The sequence below is a fragment of the Myodes glareolus genome, chromosome 14 (genome assembly GCF_982192425.1).
Source record: "Myodes glareolus chromosome 14, mMyoGla1.1, whole genome shotgun sequence".
Classification (NCBI taxonomy): domain Eukaryota; kingdom Metazoa; phylum Chordata; class Mammalia; order Rodentia; family Cricetidae; genus Myodes; species Myodes glareolus.
In genome coordinates, this window is record NC_142039.1 from 50,765,673 (window position 1) to 50,787,634 (window position 21,962).

At 48.2% G+C, this 21,962-nt stretch overlaps 1 protein-coding gene across 1 annotated transcript in view; it reads right to left on the bottom strand.

The window, feature by feature from the left end:
• The window catches only part of Slc22a23 (solute carrier family 22 member 23), a 161,978-nt gene extending 143,788 nt beyond the window's left edge, over positions 1-18,190 (bottom strand). The window contains exon 1 of the mRNA XM_087896524.1: positions 17,415-18,190. Coding sequence (XP_087752650.1) covers positions 17,415-18,053 — 639 coding nt within the window. The 5' untranslated portion in view covers positions 18,054-18,190. The remainder of the gene's footprint in view (positions 1-17,414) is intronic.
• Between the last annotated feature and the right edge of the window lie 3,772 nt (positions 18,191-21,962).

Sequence of the window (21,962 nt, forward strand, 5' to 3'; positions counted from 1 at the left end):
ATGACCATACCATTCAACAGCAAAAAGGAACAGTTAATAAAGTATATAGTGAAATGAGACCATTCTCAACAGTGATGCTAATACCAAGACCATGCTAAATGACCTCATGTATAGAACCTTCTGGAAGAGGCACACGGAAGCAGCGGCTGAAATGAATTGTCAGCAGTGATTACTGAAGGAGAAAACTGGCTGGATGCGGGAAGGAAAACTCCCTGAGCTACACTAACAACCCCAGTGCTATCTGTTTGCTCCAAGCGTCCCTCCACCCAGACAGGCTTCCAGCTGCCCCAGCTCTATCCATAGGAATCCCAGTTTCCTAGGCACTGGTCTCCCTTCTGTCACCAGCATCTCCTAACACAGTGTTATGTGTGTTTGTAACTGCTTCTGGATCTTCTTGTGGGGTCTTTCAAAACCTCGTATATTTTCAGTTGTGAGAGGTAGCTATTGTGTTTGCTAAATAAGTTCAAAGGGATGAGGAAAGAAAGATTGCCCTGGACTATCACCTCACTGCAGTTAAGGGGAAAATGCCTTCGGGGACTTTAAAGCCTTGTTCAGTATGATAAGCTATGAGACTTTAAGGTCTCTGGTGACCTCTGCCTTAGTTTGGAACCAAGTCCCTCAAAGACCAGTGTTACAGACCTGGTCTCTGCCTGTAGTGCTGCAGGGAGATAATGCACCCACTAGGAGATGGGTCCTGATGGGGATATAAGAGCCCCAGCTCTTTCTCTTCTTCTGATCCTGCTTTCAAGTCGCATGAGGAGAATGTCTACCTCTACCACACACTCCATCACAACATGCTGCCTTACTGAGGCCCAGAAACTAAGGAGCAGCTGACTGAGGAAGGACGCCTCCAAAACAGTAAGTCAAAACACACCTTTCTTCTTACAATGATTAGCTCAGGTATTTTGTTTCCCTAATGGAAGGTTGGCTGACACACCTTTACCTGTTAAGTGTGATTCACTTTGGCTTTCTCCAAAATTACTTTTGATAACGAGACTCATCAGCAGAATTGGAGTCCTGCCTTCTTCATTACCCCTTTCTTTGACCACTTATTTAAGGTTCTGACTAAAATGAACTTTGAGGGTTATTAATGGAATAAGGAGGCAAGTGAGAAATCAATTATATAGGCAAGAGTCTTACTACTGGATTTTCCAGAAAACTATTAAAAATAAATCTTCTATGAAAATGAAGTAGTAATTATACAAAAACTATCTATCCTGAAGCACAGGGTGAGGGCTCACCATGCAGTTGAACTACAGAGACCACCAAACCGTAGATGGACCCCTATAAAAAGCACATGCCTTTTTGCATATCATCTGCTTTCACTGGGCCCACCTAGGTGAGGAAGCCTTCTGGCAGCTGATAGCAGCTTCTAAGGATCAGACAGACCGGTGTCCCACATCACGGCTCACTGTAGTAGTAGTAAAGCCACTGACTGGCGTCACTAGCAGCACCAAGAATGCCAGTCACACTCAGAAAAGGATACAATCAATACCCACTCAGAAGGTCAGAAGTGGAGTAGGCAGAGCGTGCAGAGAGCTACTGTGGGGGTGGGGGGAACAGGGGAAGATCCTGCTGGGGAGCTTGGCCTGGGGTCCTTGATGGTGGGTACAGGAGTCATGAGACATCAGTCTTGGCATACTGTCAGGACACGGTCCATAATGGAGGTGTGAGAGGAGAATTCTGAGTGCTTGTGAGAAAACTCCAAGAAAACAAGACAAGGGTCTTATGACCTCAGTGTCTTCTAAGTATGCAATTGTTCTTGGAATATGTGTTTGTGCTCCTCCCAGGTACAGCAGATAGGAATGAGTTTACGCCAAATTATTCATTACAACAGGCTTTTGTTATGTTTATTTATATGCCTCTATGGAAAAACATGTTGCTGTCACATGCAGCTTGTCTGTCACATGCTGCTTGCCCTTGTGACTGAACATTTTTATTGTGTGATTTCTCTTAACACTCAAAGTACAAACTGTCTGATGCTCTGAATAAAGCTGGCTAGTGTGTGAGGCTTTAGTCCTTATTTACTGGCTCCATTCTTGACAACATACTTCCCTGAAGAGGTGACAAGTGTGTGGCTGTCCATCCTCAGCCCAGGTAAAGGTATTATGCTAGGGCCACTGAGGCTTACTGCCTGGCACCAAGGAAGGAAGTGGACCCCTGTCTACTGCTGAGCAAACGCCACCAATGCTAATGAATGGGCCTAGCCTCCAGTGTTCCACCTCTGGATCCCCTGGGAGAGTTCTCTTTTCCTGATACCTGAAATATCAGGAAAGCACCTCCCTAGGAACTAATTATGAAGAAGGTATGTCTGAATTAGAGACATTTTTCACACAAATACCATTTATTTCAAATAAATGTTTCCTTTTCTGGTAACCCTTACTCTAAGGAGAAGTCTAAGGCTCTAACTTTCAAGAGGGACTGGGAGTGGTCCCTAACTACATTCTAAATATATATTATCACACCCACTGATAAGTGTGGTCCTTACCCCTCATCAAAGAAACACATCTTTGCAACAGATGAAGACCATTACAGAAAACTACAACCAATCAAAATGCAGAGAACAAGAAATCATGATGCCAAATCCTAACTCATACATATAATACAACTTCTGTGCCTAAGGCTCAGGGGTCATTGCAAAAGAAGGGACAGAAAGATTGACGAGGCAGAGGAACAAGATATTTGCTGTAAGAATGTATCTCCTAGTGCCAGAGCCACTACACCTATGAAATCTCATCAAAATGGCTACTTAGGCAGGATATGAACAAGGCATGCTAACTATAAAAAGAGGAAAGTTAATGAGGCCTCAATACCAATAGTCAGACCTGAAATCATATATATACAATTAACATTATACTGACTGAACTGGCTGTATTTATTATTTAGGAATGTGTATGTGTCTCTGTGTGTGTGTGTGTGTGTGTGTGTGTGTGCACGTGTGTGTGTGTGTGTATGTAGCAATTAAAAAGATGTCATGAATTTGAGAAAGAACACGTGGGGGGGTGAATGGGAAAAGTTAGAGAAAGGGAAGGAAAAGGAAGGAATGATCTAATAATGATTTCAAAAAATTATTTTTTTAAAAAAAAAGTAGAAAGAAAAAAAGAGGGGCTGGAAATAGAACTCAGTAGTGTGCACCTAGCATGCATAAGGCCCTGGATCTAAAAGGAGAGTCTTGGCCATTCGTAGCATCCACTTGCGCAGAAACATGTAAAGGCTGTGTATGCCGCCGGCTGTAAGGATGGCTAAACTTTATTACGACTGAGGAGCTGGAGGAGATGGGCCACCCTGGACAGTGTGATCCCTCTTTCCTACCTAGGTTCTCACTGCACAGCAGAGGAGCCCAGGTCATAGAGCTGACTTGCCACAGCAGGGACATCAGCTGGGTGTGGTTAGAAAACACCCATGTCCCCTACTATCAGCCCAAGCCAGACTTTCCACACGTGGGGCATCAGGACTGAGCCCAGATCTATAGATGAGCAGCATCTCGGTCTCTACCAGCCAGATGCCAATAGCAGCCATACCTCCCCCATCCACCTAGGTGTGACAACGAAATAAAGAGAATGAACGTCCCTAGAAGGAACCATCCCACGCGGAATCATTCAGGGAGCGTCTCTAAACCACAGATGTCTCGGGGACTTCCCAAAGCTTTCCAGTAAGCCTAAGTGCTCTGAAGTAACCCACTCCTGACTCAAAAAAGGCACCATGACCCCGAGTTGTCAAAACCATCAGCTCACAATGACGATACCATTCAGATACCATTCAGAACCCCCAAGCCAGCATGGCTTCAAATATTCAGTGATGTTTTAAGATAAGCCAAACTTCATTGCATCATCAATAGTTTCATGGACTCACACTTGGGGTTTGAGATGGCTGGTATGTGGTTAGGCTAGAGTTAAATCATGTGATCTCACTCAGATGAGAGCCATTTCCCCTTACTGACCCCCTTCCTGGTGACATTCAGCACTTCCAAGAGCTAAGGATCTATGCACTGGCCAGCGCAGCAGGGTATGGGATGGGACTGTTGGACTAGGGAGGAAAGAAGAGCTAAGGGAGGTGAGAAAATGGCATGGGGGGTAGGTTCTGACTTAGAAAGACATGGCATTATCGTGGAAACAGATTAGCAGCTGGTACACAGGTTTGGGGGGGACAGAAGCATGAATGCCAACCAGGGGCTGCGAAAGCCCAGTTAGCAGCAAGAGTGGCTCAGTTACAATGTGGACACCAAGGAATGAGATTTGGGGCAGAAGAGAAGATAAGATCACAGGCCTCCAAAGAGTCCCATCCAGCAAGCAACAAGTCTAGGGCTTCGAGAAACATTCACACTGCAGATCTGATCCCTATGGGGTGCTCTATGAAGGGCTATGCTGATACTCCAGGGTTGTGCTCGAAACTGTACCTCTAGGACATGTGTGTTCAGGATGGGACAATGTTTACTGACAGGGCCTTCAACGAGGTAAGGAAAATGAAGTCATTTAGGTGATTCCTAAGACAATATGGCTGGTGCCTTTTCAGGAAAAGGGGCTGGGGGAGGGGACGCAGTGACAGGGTAGAGGTTTGGTATGCCAGAGGCTCTAGGTTCCATCCCCACCACAGAAAAAGAGGAAGAGATGAGGACAGGGACATGCAGGGGTTAAGTGGTGAGGAGGAGAAAGAAAAGGCAACCACTTGCAAGTGAAGGCAGAAAGGGAAGGCAGGAGAAACCATGCCTGTTTTGCTGGGATCTGAGTGGATTTCAGCAGGGACAACCGAGAAAACGCACGGCCCATTTTAAACTGCCCGGTCTATGTTGTTTGTGAAGGCAGCTGTAGGAACTGATCCAGGGAGGCCAATTGGAGCCTCTCGGCAGTCCCATGAGATCTGTCACTTGGCTAACCTGGCAGTAGCAGAGACCATACAGTGGCCAGTGGGTACAGTGGCCTGCACTGCCTCCAGTTAACAGGAAAAAGACACAGTAGGCAGGGACACAGCCACAGGTCAGATAGGAGCTATCTGAGGGGTTTCAAAGGGTAGAGACTAATGTGAATATCCGATGGGAACACCATCAGGGGGGCTATGAGCAGAATCCTGGGGGAGACAGAAGCCTGAGGCTAGAACGAGGCTGGCTTCTCTCCTCTGAGTCTCCTCATGGTACAAAATCTACCACTTCGGTCATTTTCCTGTTTATAAATTTCAAGAGACTCATTGTTTACTGCAGGAGGGGGAACTGAATTCCTACCTAGGGACTAATTCCAGGACCAAGGAGGGTGGAGTCCCATGTCTCCACTCAGTCTGGGGCCCTCCCTGTCCATGTACCCTCTCAGCTATCACCAGCTCCTTGGCAGAGTAAGTTCTGTCTCTATTCTCTACTTATCAAAACACACGTCCTCCTCCTGGGCAGCTGATAGGGTACATCCTGGCAGGGCCACCCTGCCTCCTTTGCACCTACAAACTCCTCTGGGTTCCTATGCTTCAATATGTCCTCTTAGCTGGACACCAACCTACCCTCTGAGCTGTGCCCACCTCTGCACCTCTAACCCTCAGCTCCCAGTCCCCCTCTCTATCTGGATCCTCACATTACAGATGGATCTGTCTCTACGTAAGCTCCTTCTCCAGGTCTATGTGACCGCCTATGTTACCTGCCCACAGTGATGTTCTGAGACAAAGACCAGAAGCAGGCCCTACGTGGGACCAGAAAATGCCTCTGAGAGGGAAAATGAGAGGGATTGCACTACTTGTCATCAAGAAGATACACTCAAGTTCACAGTCACGTTGTTTGCTACAACCCAATGAGGGGAGGGGCCACCCAAGTGTCAGTCATGGATGAAAGGCTAAACAAAATAGGCTGTATTCATAAATACCTCGTAGTTCACCTTAAGAAAGATTTTGATGTGGGGCAGTGGTGGCGCACGCGGGAGGCAGAGGCAGACGGATCTCTGTGAGAGTTCCAGGACAGGCACCAAAGCTACACTGAGAAACCTTGTCTCGAAAAACAAACAAAAAAAGAAAAAGAAAAGAAAGATTTTGACAGATGCTACAATACAGGTGAACCTTGGGGACATCTTCAACAATATATGACAGTTACATGGGGACATATATTATGTATCTCCATTTATGTGAAATACCTAGAACAGTCAAAATCATAGAAAAAGAAAGTAGAATGGTGGCCACTGGGAGCTGGAGGTTGAAGGCTGGGAAATGACTGTCTAAACAGGGACTAAGTTGCCACTGAGATGAAAGGGAGAGACTGGGTACTGCTACACAAGTGTGGGAACAAACCTAGTAACGCCAAACATTCTTAACAGTGGTCAATTTAGTGATGCATATTATCCACATTTAAGAAATGGAAACAAGTTTTTAAATACACGAGACAACTTAGGTCCACTTCACTGTATATCTTGTAGATACACAGTTGCCAATGGGGACTTCCACAGTATGTGGCAATCAAAGGTGCTCAATTGGTAAAGTGTCTTTTGAACACAGAGAGGCAGTTTGTAATCTAATCTGGGAGAAAACACGATGGAGTGTAAACTAGGAGGCTGAAGTGTAAGCCATAATTCAGCACGACCTCTGGGAACCTCTCGGACATCCTCCCCCTTTCCAAAAATGACACCAAGAAGTAAAGTATGACTACTCGTGTGTAGGATCATACAAAGGGCTGACCCCCCCTTTTCTCCAGTTCAAAAACAACAGTCTGATAAACACTTCACGAGCACTGCTATGACTTAACATTCTCCGCCACACATCCCTATGACTCAGCGCTTCGGCTTTCAGTCCAGATAAGTGAACCAACAGGCTGACTCCGCAGCAGCCAGAGTGGCTCTCTGGCTCCTCCGTGTTGTACAACACACCCTGGGCGGCGGAAGACCTAACGCACACCTGCTCAGGGCTTTGTGACGCGGCTGCTTGGCAAAAGTGGGGCCTTGCCCCCAAATGAGTTTGGCTTTTTATCAAAAGAGAGGGAGAATGTGAAATGTAGCAAAGGAAGGTGAGGGAAGGTGTGGGGGAGAGAGAGAATGACTGAATATGAATAAATAAAAATGAGGCAGATTAGGGAAGGCTCAGGGTACAGGGCCTACAGAGCTTTGCCGTAATGACATTTGACATGTGTGTGCGTGCATGTATGAGCGTGCGTGCACGCGCGCGCGCACGTGTGTGTGTGTATGTGTGTGTGTGTGTGTGTGTGTGTGTGTGTGTGTATTTCTAGACAATGACAGCCCAGGGCTACCGGAAGCGGGCCCAAGCGCATAGATCCCCTTTCAGAAGTATTCACATCTGGGTTCCTGATCTACAGCAGGCATTTTACCACACGGAATGGAACTTTTACCCTGCACAGGAGTTTCACAAATTATGGAGCTGGTGCAAATATGGTAGCAGAGGCATAGGTGAGAATTTGCAAACATTTTTCCAGTTTCTGATGTCCAGGGAGCATTTTCCGAGGTCCTTGGATGACATGGAACTAATGCCTACGGTCATTTTCGATTATTCCAAAAGAAGCCTCAAGAGGACCCTGCCAATAGCACGCTGGGTTGGAATGGCTGGGTAAGTTACAGGATGAGTAGTCTAGGAAGGAAGGGGAGACTTCGCTTAAAGCATTTAACAACTAAAATGGTCTTCCTACAGTCCTTTGCCCCAGCTGGAGAAGAATCAGTCCCACACCGAGTCACAAGGTTCCAGGGAGTTTCCCAGCTGAGGGAACTGCACGCCTAGCCTAGAACCTGCCATCCCCCACTCCAGGCTGGGGTTCGCAGGGAAGGAAAATGAGCCAACTTACGGGGACAAGGATGAGAGTAAACAGGGCTTACAAGAGGACAGTAAGGACAAGGACAATCATTGTGACGTGAGGAAAGGACAATGACAGTGACCTTAGGGCTCCTGAAAGGCTCCTGTCTGAGCTGGCTGCCTCCAGATCCCAGCACCCACCGTGGTGCAGCTCTGCAACAAACTCCTTTCTTATTTGTTAGCATGATTTGCGATGTTGTCAGTTCCTTGTAAACCAAGTGTCATGAGAGGGCTGATGCAGACAACAGGCCAGAGAGTCTGGCACAGCAGCCATGGAGTCCGGCAGAAACTAGTCCCAGCAGCCCCACAACCACAATCCTTCACAGACATCCAGGCAGGGCCTGTTAGTCTCTAGTCACTTATGTGGAGGGAGCTATGCCACTGGGAACAGCCAGTCTTGAGTCAGATGAGCAAAGAAAAGAACAAAATGACTAACTCCCATCACTCTGGGAGACGTTCAGTGACTACTGTGGTCAAAGCCAATAGCCTTGGAAAAGGAAAAAACTGCCCAAGGTAAGACTCTAGGTAGAACCGTCCTGCTCAGAAATTCACTCTGCTTTCCACCTAGACTTACAGTGAGCAACTGTCACCATGGCCACCTCTAAATTCCATTCTTGATGGAGCTGTCTCCCAGTGTAGCTCAGGCAGGTGCTAGAGTGTGCCAAGCCCTCTCCACCACATGTCTTCCTCTTCTGAGCCCGTGAGCCTTAGGCCCTGTGGCCAGTGACCTGTTCAGTCCTCAGATTAGAATCCTACCCACCAGCCAACCAACCACAAGAGGATCCTTGGTGGCCTGACTGCTACATCACCCTGGGTGCAGGATTCCCGTGGACAGGGCACACCCGGCTTTCAGGGCACACCCAGCTTTTCAGGGAGCAGCACCTCCACCTCCGTGCCCTAGTGAGATAAGTTACCCCTTCAGGTATGACCCTCTCATCTCCTTCATCTCTAGGCTTCTCAGACCTGGCAGCCCTCACCCCACCAGCCAGGTACCTCCTGTTTGCCAGGCGGAGGGGTGGAGCCACATCTCCCCGGTGTTCTGCCCTCTCACCACCTGGAGGTAAAGCAGCAGGTACCCCACCCTGCCAATGAGGAAGCTGGAAAGAGTAATCTAGATTTGATAAGCTGGTTCCAAGCTGGAACGCTGGCAATGCCAACCACACCCTCCAACCGAAAAATGCTCCCTCACACTTCACCATGCCAGCCATGTTCAAGGGGCTTGGGCTTGTGTGGTAAGAGTTTGCGGGTCAAAGACCTCTAGTGGGGAGGCAAACAGACTGCATTCTGGGTAAGTGTTGCCATCGCTGGGAAGAGTCAGATGAAAACTGAGCTGACTTGGGCTGAACAGGCGCCAGGGGGCTGAAGAATAAAGGGAAGGGTGTTCCACATCAATGGAACAGCTTAACTTAAGGTAAACGTGGAAGAGAAACTGAGCCCAGCTGGGAGCTAGAGCGGTCCCCTCCAACCAAAGAGGTATCGAGGAGGACCAGAATGGTAGGTAGAGCTCAGGTCAAAGCCAAGCATCTTAGGTAGCCATGACAGGGAGCCCTGAATGACCGCAAGCCGGAGAACCACATGGCCGGTTTGCATCTTAGTGTCTCTGGGTCTGTAGATTCAAAGGCAGCCAGATGAAGCCAGTTAGGGGTCTACAAAGGCCAATGGGGCAGAGATCAGAGAAATTTGCCCAGAAAGAGAAAACCTACCCCTACAGAGTCACAGAATGATACACCTCAACTTCACAGCACGGCAAACATAAGCTTAGGGGCATTCTTAGACCACACGATCCTCTGCTAGGTTGTAAAAGTCAGTAGGCGATAAGAACTGGATGTATCAACTGCCCCTCAGCTCCATTCTATGTAAACTAAAGACAAGAAGGTCCTACAGATATGCTGAACAAGAAGGTCCTATGGATATGACACCCCATACCCAATGCAATCTCTGTCTAGCCTACGGGTACCGGGAATGTAGGCAGTGGATGTACATTCTGACCCTAAGGTTTTCTAAATCTGCTCTTTCAGCCTTGTAGAAATGTAATTAGCACTCTCCCAGTTTTAGCAGGAGAGCAAATGAAATGTTAGAATGTTCCTAAAGACCAGTCTTTCCTACCTGTACTCAGGTAAGTGGGGTCAGGGCCTCATGCCCTTCTTCAGGCTGCTGAGTGTCTGGCTTGGTCTCAGAGCTCCTGCATGATGCCCCACTGCCCCATCTCAGACCCCTTCTCACACCAAGCACCTTCAGGTCCCCCAGCCACCCCACAGGATGCCTTCCTCACTGAGAACCCATGGCATTTGTAATGCTTGGACCCAGGCCTTCTTCACCCCGCCTTTCTGTCTGTTTTTCTTTCTCTCATCCCTATGTCATTACATCTCTGGTAAACTGTGTTGTCTTCTGCAGACCTAGCTGGCACAGCCCAGCCCACTCCGCACATGTCAACATCAAACCTCGATGCTGCAGCGACAGAGAACTTTTTCAAAGACTGAACTCTCACCTCCTCCTATCACCAACCTGATCAGTAGACTGATGGTTTCCCCTTTGCTCTGGAATTCTTAACATGGGTCATGAACCCTGGCCCTTGTCCTATTCCCATACCGAAGATGGGCAACCTAGGATCCTGCATGCCACATGGCCCTTACAAATGCTATCTGCCCTCTGGGACACGCATACTGTTCTCTTTTGCCTCTCTCCCCATACACAACCCTTAGTCCATCTCAGATACAAGAGCCCCTGTAGGTCAGGTTTCTCTATTCTGGCTTTTCACTCTCTTTTCTTTCCATAGACTTATCTCAGTTAGAAATTAAAAGACCACAACTTGACCAGTTAGGGTGTGCTTCCCTCATAAGCCTGCCAGGTCTATGAAAGTTGAGCTATTTTCCTCCCAGCATTGCATCCCCAGCATGTGGCACAAGGCCAGGTTCAGAGTATGCACATGTAAAAAGGAGGGGAAAAGGAAAGACTGGAGGTGGGGGCAAGCCTGCCCTTATTTCTGTAACAAATGCTAAACAACTGGCTTTCTGAAGAAAACAGCAATCCCTGTGTGATGCTCGCCAGTTTCCAAGGTGGAAACACCTAAAAACCCCTGGATGACCCACTGGGAGCCACCAACATTACGTTACTGAATATGAAGATGGGCCGAGATGCCCACAGTGTCTCTGGCATACCAACCACTGGCAATGCCAGGACAACAATCGAAAATCCAATGTGCTTACAAATGATACCAACTCTTTGACTCAGCTCTGCCTTGGATCAAAGGCTAAGATGAATCAGTACTTGCAAAAACTGCTAAGGACAGAAAAAGAGCTTGAAGTGGCTTCTAACAATAACATCGCCCCAAACCATTCAGAACAAGATGATGAAAGAGGAAAAAGGGTCCTACAGCCCTGGAGAGTGTTGTGTTCCCTGAAGGAGGGCATCCGACCTCTCCACCGCCTCTCAGTCCTGGCCTCTGCACAGCTGAATTGAAGGTTAGAAGCAAGTCTGCACAAAGCGTGGGCTCTATCTGTGTGCATGCAGTTCTAGAAATGCACCTTCACAGCACAATAAGAAAAAACCAGAGCTGCAAGGGGAAGCTGAAGAGGAAATGAAATCATAAAACTATTAGAAGAGAACATGGAATCTCCCCAATCAATTCAGGTCTATGGAAATCATAAACCTAACAACACAAAACTCAGAAGCCATGGAAGGAAAGACTAAGTCACTTGACTCTATCCAAACCAAGCTGTGTGTATAACCAAAGCACCACCAGCAGAATCAGAAGCTTGGGTAATTACTCAGGGGGAGACAGGCTCAGAGCCACAGTGCTGCTGTCAGTTGGGAAATAACCCTAGAACACTTATGCACATGGAGGCAAACAGATGGGAGACCATTCCAAGGAAGGCAAATGCACAAAGATGGCGAAGCCACAGACTGAGACCAGCACAAATCTGTAGCGGTCGTGAAACGTTATTTTCTACTTCCCAGACTATCAGACATCTAAATGTCTGGCAACTCCTCATATCATGGAAGGTGTGGGAAACAGGACCACACAAACCACGGATGAACATATAAATTGCTAAGTTCTTTATGATGGAACATCTACCAAATAACAAAGCAGGGGGGTTAAACCCCTTGCTTCTTACATCTTACATTTGTGCAAATGTTTCTGTGTGTAAGGATATAATTATTTACTGCATACACACACACACACACACACACACACACACATATAAAAAACAGTAAAGACTAGAAATGACATAGACTAGAAAGGCATAGTCCCAATGCCTTTTTAGCATGGGACTAGTTGAATAAATTATGACCCAGTCAGACAACAGAATACTATGAAGACATAAAAACAACAATATAATGATATGCACTTAACTCTGATATAAACAAGAGGTAAATATATAAATGAAAATAGAATATTTTTGTAAGGCAACCATGCTGGGTGACGGTGGCACACATCCTTCATCTCAGCAGTCGGGAGGCAGAGGCAGGAGGATCTCTGTGAGTCTGAGGCCTCTGGTCTACAAGAGCTACTTCCGGAACTACAGTTAGTTCCAGAATTACAGCTAGTTCCAAAGCTATAGAAAAACCCTGTCTTGGAAAAATAAAAATAAAAATCTAGCAACCATGTTGAAACTGAGGAGCACAGAGAACAAACGCTGAGACTTACACTGTGGCTTCCTCCCACCCTCCAGCATCTAACTGTCTAACTCTGGCTGGCCTGGAGCTTCCTATGATCACCAGGCTGTCCTCACACTCACAGACATTTGTCTACCTCTGCCTGAGTGCTAGGACTAAAGTCATGCACTGCTTACACTATATTCTAAGCCATGTAATCCATTATCTATTATAGTTAATCAAAAAAAGAAATTTGTACAAAGATGTTCACTATTGTGTTATATATAGCATATAAAAGCCCCTACTGGGTTGACAAAATGATACTAGGAGAATAACTCAAGAAATTTTAGTACATCAGCAAAAATAAATATGAAATTTAAAATTTTTAGGGGTTGGAGAGATATCTGACGGCTTAGGGCTCTTACAGAGGACTTGAGTTCAGTTCCCGGTATGTCAGGCAGCTCAGAATCACCTGGAACTTCACTTCCAATGGATCCGATGCCGCCTTCTGGCCTTTCTAGGTATCTGCACATATGGTACACATACACACATGCACACACACATACACAACACACATACACACAACACACGCACACACACGAGAGGCACAAAGAGGCACATAAAAACAAAATCAAGTCTTAAAAAAGTGTTTCTAAGGATTGACAAATACTTCTGACATGATAGAGAATAATGACAGATTCCATTAAATAAACACCCTGGAAGAGAGAAAAGAAGCATAAGTGCTGAGCATTTCAGACGTGGAAACTAGTTACTAGTTAGGACAACACTGCGGACTACTTTAAAAATGATTGCCATTGCAACGATAGTAAAATTGGTTTTAGTCTTAATTACATCATACTGAAGTCACCTTAAATAACTGCTAGAAAAAGGATACAAATTACTTCCCAGGATATTAAACAACTTTTAAGAGAAAGGCCATCTTTCTCTTTGCAAATTCATGAGAAGGCAGGAAATGAGAGAACAATTTAAACTACAACTGCAGGGAAAAAAGACTTGGGAAGGTTAGCTGGCATTGCCTGCTGACCAAATTCTAGAGATTACTCCAGAAGCCCATGAGCCTTAGCCACCAGCAATACTCAGACAGAACTACACAGGATGAGTTGTGTCAGCCATTAAAAGCAATACTTCTACATTCATGGAATTTATTTTTCTCTTTTAGTTGAAATAATTGTTATTAAGATCTCAGCAGCATGAGAAACTTTGGGCTGCAGCACAGAAAATGAGAAAGGGAGTCTACTCCAGAGCCGCCTGTCTTCAGAACCTCAAGCCTGCTGTGCTGGGAGAGGGATGTGTTTGATTCATCCGGAAGGCACTGCCAGCTTGGACCAGCAGAATTGAAGTATAAAATGCCAGGATGGAAATAAGGAAGTTGGTTGGATACCTGCTTCCTATGAGGAACTATTCCAGTATGTGTTCATCTTCTGTAATCAGCAATGTTGCTATGTTAAGATTGGCCTTGGGTTACTATTCTTAATCAAAGGAAGTAATTCATGGAAAATGCTCCAGACACTAGAAAGAGACACACAAAATAAAGGTGGTGCCAACATCACCACCACCATCATTTTGAAGGAACTGGAGAATCTAGGGTGAAAATTCTGGTGTGTGTGTGTGTGTGTATGTGTGTGTGTGAGTGTGTGTGTGTGTGTATGTGTGTGTGTGTATGTGTGTGTGTATGTGTGTGTGTGTATGTGTGTGTGTGTATGTGTGAGTGTGTGTGTGTGTGTGTGTGTAACAAATGCAAGGATCAAGTCAAATGATGAAAACAATAAAGGTAACTGGGCATGGCCTTTAATCTAAGTGTTCAAGAGGCAGAAGCAGGTGGATCTCAGTGAGTCTGTGGTCTACAGAGCAAGTTCCAGGACCGCTGGGGCTGTACAGAGAAACCCTGTCTCACAAAAAAACAAAAACAATAAAGACACCAAGAGGAGAGATCTTAACACTCAAAATGACTTTAGAGAAACTGGAACTGTGTGTCATGCTATCTGAGTAGAAACAGAGAAGTGCTCGCTGAACACAGCCTACTAGATAAAGCAAGGTGGCCCGGAGTCCACAGTCTTTAGACAGTATGTCTAAAGGTGATGGTGCAGCCACCATCGGCTCCATTAGTGGAGGAAAGACATCCATTCATCTCTCTTTTGGGGTAGATCATGCAGTGCCTACTTGGTTGTGCAATGGTACCACACTTAAGAGGCATATTTTCTGTGCCGTAGTAAATATGGCTGACTTTGTTATGAATGGAAGAGCTGAAGTAGGTGGACATGTTTCAGCCAGGTAAGAAACTGCTGAATAAAGCCAGCCATACTGGTGTAGATCTTTAATCCCAGCCCTTGAAAGACAGAGGAAGGTAGATATCTCTGAGTTCAAGATCAGCCCAGTCTACAGAGTAGTCCCTGTCTGAAAACAAAACAAAACAAGACAACAGGAAGGGAGAGAGGGAGGGAGGGATAAATACGCTTTCTATGATGGAGAAAAGCATTCTCAGGAATGAGCTGCAGGTTAGCATGAGAGAACTTAAGTGTAACTCATCAAAGTTCACGTTTCTTTACAAGGAAGGGCAGGCTGGCCTGCTAGGGACAAAGCCCCATTTGTGGAGCTGTTTAAAATGAGGCAGTAAGTGCATGCCAGGGGTATAACTCAGAGCCCAGGGACCCACTTCATTCAACATCCTGGAGCTGTTCTCTTCCAACATCAGGTATGAAGGCAGCAATCGTGTTACCTCTTCCCAACCAACAACCAGCGCTAGGAGGGACCAGGCTGGTTCACGAGCACACCTGCTGAAGGAGCCATGCTGACGGCTGAAGACAGCCTGTGGCTGCTAATGCACAGCGTCTCCACACGGACAAAAGGTAAAGGCTTCTTCTGTCTACTGTGTACAAGGCAGCAGCATCACAGTACGAATCCTACATTGGTCCATGGACACAGAATTCGGTGAGCACAGTCAGCAGAGGGAGAAGTGCACCTTTCATGCCAAACTGCGCTGGACCCACTCTTTCCAGAATTGTTACAGAACAGAACACGGTGGCAGGGCAGTTTTCTACCTGAGCAGAGTCATCTGTGAAAATCAAGACACCCTTCCCAGCCTTTACAGTATGAGCAAAGTCTGCCTCTAATTACTGTGCCCAGGCCTTCACTCCTTAGTGTCATCTTGTCCACAGCATGTGACTGCCATGTGTTGCCAGGCACTCCTCCCCCGCCCCTGTGCGGAGCCCCTTCCTGAGTGCTAATTTTAAAAACTTGCCCAGCTTTCCAATATGCCTCTATATAGTCTGTTTTCAGGAACTATTTCTGTTCTTGCTTCACACCATGCCTGGCAGGATGAAGAGCTGTCTCCTGGTCCCCACTGGTAGAGTGCTGGTCTGCTTTCCTAACTTCCAACTTAACTCTCGCACAAAGTTCTCTCTGCACATACCCTTTTAATCCATTATCCTTCCTTTACTCCAGAAAGGGGCTAAAAATACTCGGCAGTGTTGCCAAATCCTTACTCTGACAGGCATACCTGGCGACTTTAAAATAGTTGCCGTTTTGAAAATTGTTTCTGCGGCTAAGCAAAGAGAAGATGAAGAAGAGAGGGGGAGAGCAACATTGCCCTTCGTGAATGGGGATGGGTTAGAGAAGGGAGAGGCTGTGGGGGATGAGTCAAGATGAGACTTACTAGGAGGACCTTCCCAATTATCTCGCAGAGCAGAGGGATCACTATGCCAGACAGTTCCCACAGGACCCAGTGCTTCTGGCCAGGTTGATACAAGATTAAAAAATGATTATGATGATGTAAGAGTTTCGTCTTACACATCCATGAACTACAACTGTTTACTAACACACACTGGTTGTGGGGATGGACTCCACACAGACAATTTATAAACTGTCCAAATCCACTCTCATGTTTAGACACAGCGTTTCCAACTGCCCAGAACTGCCCCATTTCTAACTGCACTGTTTAAAATGCAAAAGGGACAGAAACTAGAAATGCTTCATAAATCGCCTGACAAAGTGGCATTCGCTAATTCCTACAAGATAAGAGAAAACCGAACACTATAGGTATCTAAGGTCATTGTCTAACACTACCTACTGCCCATGCTCAGGGTGGCATCTATCTCTCACAGAACACTCCTGCTATTTTACACAGGATGCAGGACCTCTACAAGGGACAGGGAGGACAAAGCCGGTACTAGGGACCAGCTCACCAGGTCTTAATGCCTCAGACCAGAGAGCAGTTGCTCCACAGGGGCTACGATGACTCCAGGCAAGTTTCCCACATCCTTCCTATGCTATGGGGCTATTGACTGAAGTCCTGAGAAAACCTTTGCGGCAACACCCTGACATTGAACTCTACAGTCAGATCTCTGAAAAGGGCAACGCATAGTTGGGCTGGGGGTGGGGTAGTAAGGGAACTTTTCAAAGGGCTCGGCTTCTTTGTCTATAACTTCATTTCTTTAACTGGCTTTAATCGGTTCAAGGCACGTGTGGGAAGGCTGAGGTCTGCCAGAAAGAACATCCGAGAATAGAACACTATTTTTCATGGATAGTTAGTTGTTTGTGGGAGACAACAGGGGCAGGTGGTCCGCGGAAAGAACATAGCTATGGCCTGGCTCTAAGGAGCAGACATAGAAGAGGGACCGAGTCCTCCAGGGCCGTTGCTGAGCCATCAGTGAGTCTAACACCTAGCAAGATCGAGGAAAGGATTTGAACCTTTTGGGGGAGGGGCGCCCTTTCCATATGTGCACCGGGACAGGAGTTTGGGTGGAAATTAGAAAAGGCTATATCGGTCCCTTGGAAGCGGATGCAGCGTCACGGGCACCGCAGAGGGCGGCAAACAGTCTTGGCTTCACATCCAAGTAAGAGCATCTCCTTTGGGGGACAGCAGGGAGCCCAGTCAATGCGGGATTGTGAGTACACAGGCTAGCATTTCGGGCTCCTCAGCTGGGTAAGCTCGGACCTAGATCTGCAGAGAAAGAGAAATGGAGCGCAGAGCAGAGGCAACCGTGGTCGGAAGAAAAGGGTTCACGAGAAGAACGCGGGGACGCAGCGGTCGTGGCCCTTACCTTGCTGACCACGTTCTGGACGAGGCCAGTGCGGATGCCGTAGTCCCAAGCGTGGCAGTCGCAATTTGAATCGTTGTTCCCCTTGCCTGGAGGGGACGGGAGGGGTGGTGTGTCGCTGTTGTTGCTTCGGTTGCTCGCGGTCCCCCAGGTAGCAGTGGAGAAAGGGGTGACCGGGGGGCTGGTCCAATTGCCCATGTCGCCCCACCGGCCGGTGACAGTGGCACCCGCTAGTTCGGTGCCTTTGCCGGCCCCGCGGCACCAGAAGTTGGGCTGGTCCAGGAGGAAGGAGTCCGAAAACTGGCTGAAGCCGATGAACAGCGCCGGGATCCAGGTGAGCACCACCAGGGTCTTCTGATAGCCGCCGCCCAGGCCCCCGAGGAAAGGCAGCACCGAGCCATCGTAGTCCAGCAACAGGAGGCTCGGGGCGGCTGCCGCCGCACAGCAGCTCGAGTGCGGGCCGCCGCTTGGGTGCAGCGCAGGCAGCGGCTGGATCTCCGCGCTGCCTCCGGAGCCCGCGCGTCCTCCCAGGGGCGCCGAGGCCGCCGCGTCCCCGGGCGGCAGGGACCCGTTCTCCTCGGCCGGGGCCTGCTGCCGTCCGGCACCGCTACCCGCCGCGTCTCGCCGCCGGTCTATCGCCATGGCCAGGGCCCGCGGCGCCCGCAGAGGCGCATAGAGCGCGGCGGAGCTCGGCGGGCGCCCGGGCACAGCGCACCGGGCCGGGCGCCCGCAGCTGCCGCCGCCGAGGAGGGCCCGCGGCCGGAGAGAGAGCTCCGGGCCCGGCGAGAGTCAGGCCGTCCCCATGTCACCCGCGCACACCCGCGCCCTGGGCACTGCGGCCCCGCTCGGGCGCCCGGCAGAGGCCGTTCGAGTCCTCAGCCGCTGCGGTTCATCCGCACCACGGCCCGGGTGCCCGCCGAGCTCCGAAGCTCTCCGCTGCTGCGAGCCGGCTGGAGAAGAGGAGGAGGCGGTGCCGCGCCGGACCCGCGCCCTTGTCGCGACTCGCGGCCCTGCGGACGCCGCTGCGCGGTGTGCCGGGGTCGCCGGCGGCTGCGGACTGGGAGGTCCTCCACGGACTTGGGGCGCTCCCGGAAGCCGCGAGCTCGCAGCCAGCCTGCGGAGCCGGCCGCGCTCTAGGCTCACCGAACCGGCCTCCGCCTCCCGCCCCGGCCCGCCCCCTCTCCCCCCGCCGAGGTGGAGGTAACCGCGGCACCTGCTGCGCCGCTCCTGCGCGCGAGCGCCCCCTCCAGCCGAGCCGCGCCGCCGCCGCCGCCCGGACAGACGCAAGGGCGGGGAGAGGGACACCCCGGCCGCCGCAGGATCTCCGGCGGCGGGCGGGGGTCCCCAAGGAGTCGGCGCTGGGTGGGGGGAGCGAGGGGACAAGGTCGTCTTCCAATCTCAAGTCCCACAGACGCAAGGGACCCCACCCCAGGCATACCGGCTCTCCGTGACCTCTGTTCGTTTTCGAGATGCCCGGCGGCCGGCACTCCGCTCCTGGTCCTGAACCCGAGGATTGCCTGCCTTCTATAACAACCCTCTGTGCTTTCCCCAGACTCAAATAAGGCTGCTTTTTATGGCTACGGAGCAGAGGCAAGGGTGCGTGTTTGCCAATTTTAGGTTATCAGTCCCTCACAACGCTGGGTCACACTCGACCCACTGCAGCACCCACCCCAAATCGCCATTTCTTTCCGTGTTTCAGAATGAATGTCAAATAAACACAATGCTGGAAGATTATACCCTCAACAAGAGACACACACGACACAGACATGAATGAGGGCGACTTGCCCCACCCCCTCCACAAGGTCTCGGATTCACAATTTCAACGCTGTGTGCACAGGCGCGCACACATCTACACCTCACAGGAGATCCAAATGCTCTTGGCGCTCTGGACTCCAGCGGCAGCCTTGCCCAGCCAGCACTATATAAATAACACCAGCCCTGCGGCAAAAGGCCGCATTAGCATATTTTCTCCTGCACACGGGGCCTGACACCGATGAGAATTATGTGGCTTTCATCCTAGCTTCACTATATTCTGGAGACATTTCATATCCTGAGAAGTTTATTAATGGAATTAATGGAAATCTTAAATGGAGCAATCTATCTCTAGTCGTATTTAGCACAGAGGGAAAAAAAGAAGCATGCGTTCGCTTACTAAAGGCGCATCCTTCGAGGACATGTATGGAATGCATTCTTTAAGCTTCTCCTTTATTTGCTCAGCTGCATGTTGTATAATTTAGTGGGAGACATTTAAAAAAAAAAAACCATGCAGCTCAACGTTCCAGGCAGCATGGACTTACTGCTGAAATTCTGGCACTCGGAGAGAACTATTTCTGAAGACTGCCAGAGGGCTGGACCTTGGGGGACCCGACTGGAAACTCTCCTGAGTTGCTGGGCAAGGGAAATTAGATAACCGGCAGCAGAGACAGGCTTCAGAAGACACCAAAGGTCTGGAAACCCAGTCTGGAAACTTCAGCATATTTAATGACATATTTGAATGACAACGTCATTATGAGACCCATCACTTTGATTACAATCTAATAAAGTGTTATTTTAAAAGATCAGTTGGGAGTGACAATGCACCCTGCCAATACATATGATAATGTTCTTTTTTTCCCCCCAATTTTACCTTATTAGTTAGTTTAACTTTTCTTCCCCTCCTCCTCACTTGAAGAGCTAATACTTCAGAAACACTGAAACACCACCCCCCCCCCCAACGCCAGAACAGAGTCAGCACCCAATGAATGTTAGACATTTGTTACTGGCTTCGCCCATTACACACAACCTACATTTTCTTATCTGAACTGAAATGTAGCAGGCCAGGCTTTCTTTCACTCCCCTTCGGTGCTGATTCTTTCCAAGGAAGCCTGCTTGATGTCTAGTTCTTTACCCATCTGCTCACTGGGACTCTATTCGATGCTTTATAACTACTGCAAAACAAAGCCATTGATTTTGATAATGGCTTGTCTAATTGAAACAATAATCACAGGGAAGTTTGGAGGGGTTTGCTTTCAGATCCACAGTCATTCGAACCCCAAATCCAGGGCTGAGGTGAAGTTAGATGCCTAACAAAAGGCTGATTTCAGAGCCTTAGTCATCTCACTTCCAGTGTTCTTTCCTGTCAACATGCAGGGACAGAAGAGTTTACTAAGATGTTTGTTTAAAAGGAATGACAGATACTTTGACTAGTATTGGCTTTGCTACATATATATGTATCAAAGCATCCTATATCCATTAAATATAGACAATGAAATAAAGTTTAGATCCTTACAGAAAGTAAGCACTGTAAAATGAAGTCTGCTTGCCTTTTTAAGAAAAGCTGTTTAATAACATGTGCTTTTAGGTGGGTGCAGCCCTGGCCCTGAAGGACCTTCATGTTGAGGCTCTTTGTTTTATTCCAAAGAGTAGCAACGATCTTCAAATGATGTATTCTGAGATTTTGGAGACAGACTGAAAAATGGTGCCCTCTAAATCTGAAACATAACTAACCCAACACCAAATGTTTGGAATTCAGCAGCAGCAGCAGCAGCAGCAGCAGCAGCAGCAGCAGCAGCAGCAGCAGCAGCAGCTGCCTCAACCCAGGCATTGTAATTAAGTTACTGATTAGATTAGGGGTTTCCCTAAATCCCTTTTGGAGCAACATTTCTCCCAAATCTAGTCAAGATGATTAAAATGTAACTAATTTAAAATAAACCGGCCTTCTATTTATTAAAAGCACCACACATGACCTCTTGAGCCCTAGAACAAAAGGAGTGAAGCTGAATCGACATTCCAGAGTGGAAGAAGGCCACCAAGGTGAGTATTTAAAGGCCACTCCGCTAATACAGAGGAGCCCCAAAGACACCTGCCAGCAACAGCCCGGTCCTTAATCTTCTGCATGGCCTTTGCTATTATGGGCTGTTTGTCTTGCCTACCTACTGATTTTGTTACCTTCCACCTCCAGAATGGAAGCACCTTACTCAGCTGCATTCCTGGGAGCCATAGCAGGACCTGGCACTCCTGAGAGTCTCAGTGCATACTTGTCGAATGGCAGAGTGCACCCAGCTGTGATCATCTATAATTCCATCTATTCAGATCCACAACTGGCTTGACTTTGAGTCTTAAGTCATTAAGTGACCTTTTCAAATTTGTTTAATCTCTCAAACATGGTGCTCAGCTGAGCCAACATGAGAATTCAGATGCACTTGACAATTGCATGCCTTGTGAGCTATTGTGGTTAATAGATTATGATAATGGTTATCATATGAAGTTGCCATTGGCTTGCAGATAAAGTGCAGTATCGGCGAATCAATCCCACACCAGTTATGTTTTAAGGGGTTATTTATTTTGGGGGGTAAAACTTACATACACCATAAACCGTCAGGAAGGGAGCCTAGTCACAGGAGCCGGGAGCAGGAGCCAGGAGCAAGCACTGGAACCAAGAGCCGGAACCAAGAGGGCCTATTCCGGATATGCTTCTCTTTTTAAAAGAGAAATATACCACGCCCCAGTGGGCTGGTATTTCAGCAGCTATTGGCTGACGGAGCGGAAGTCGCTCCCCGCTGCACTGTGGGC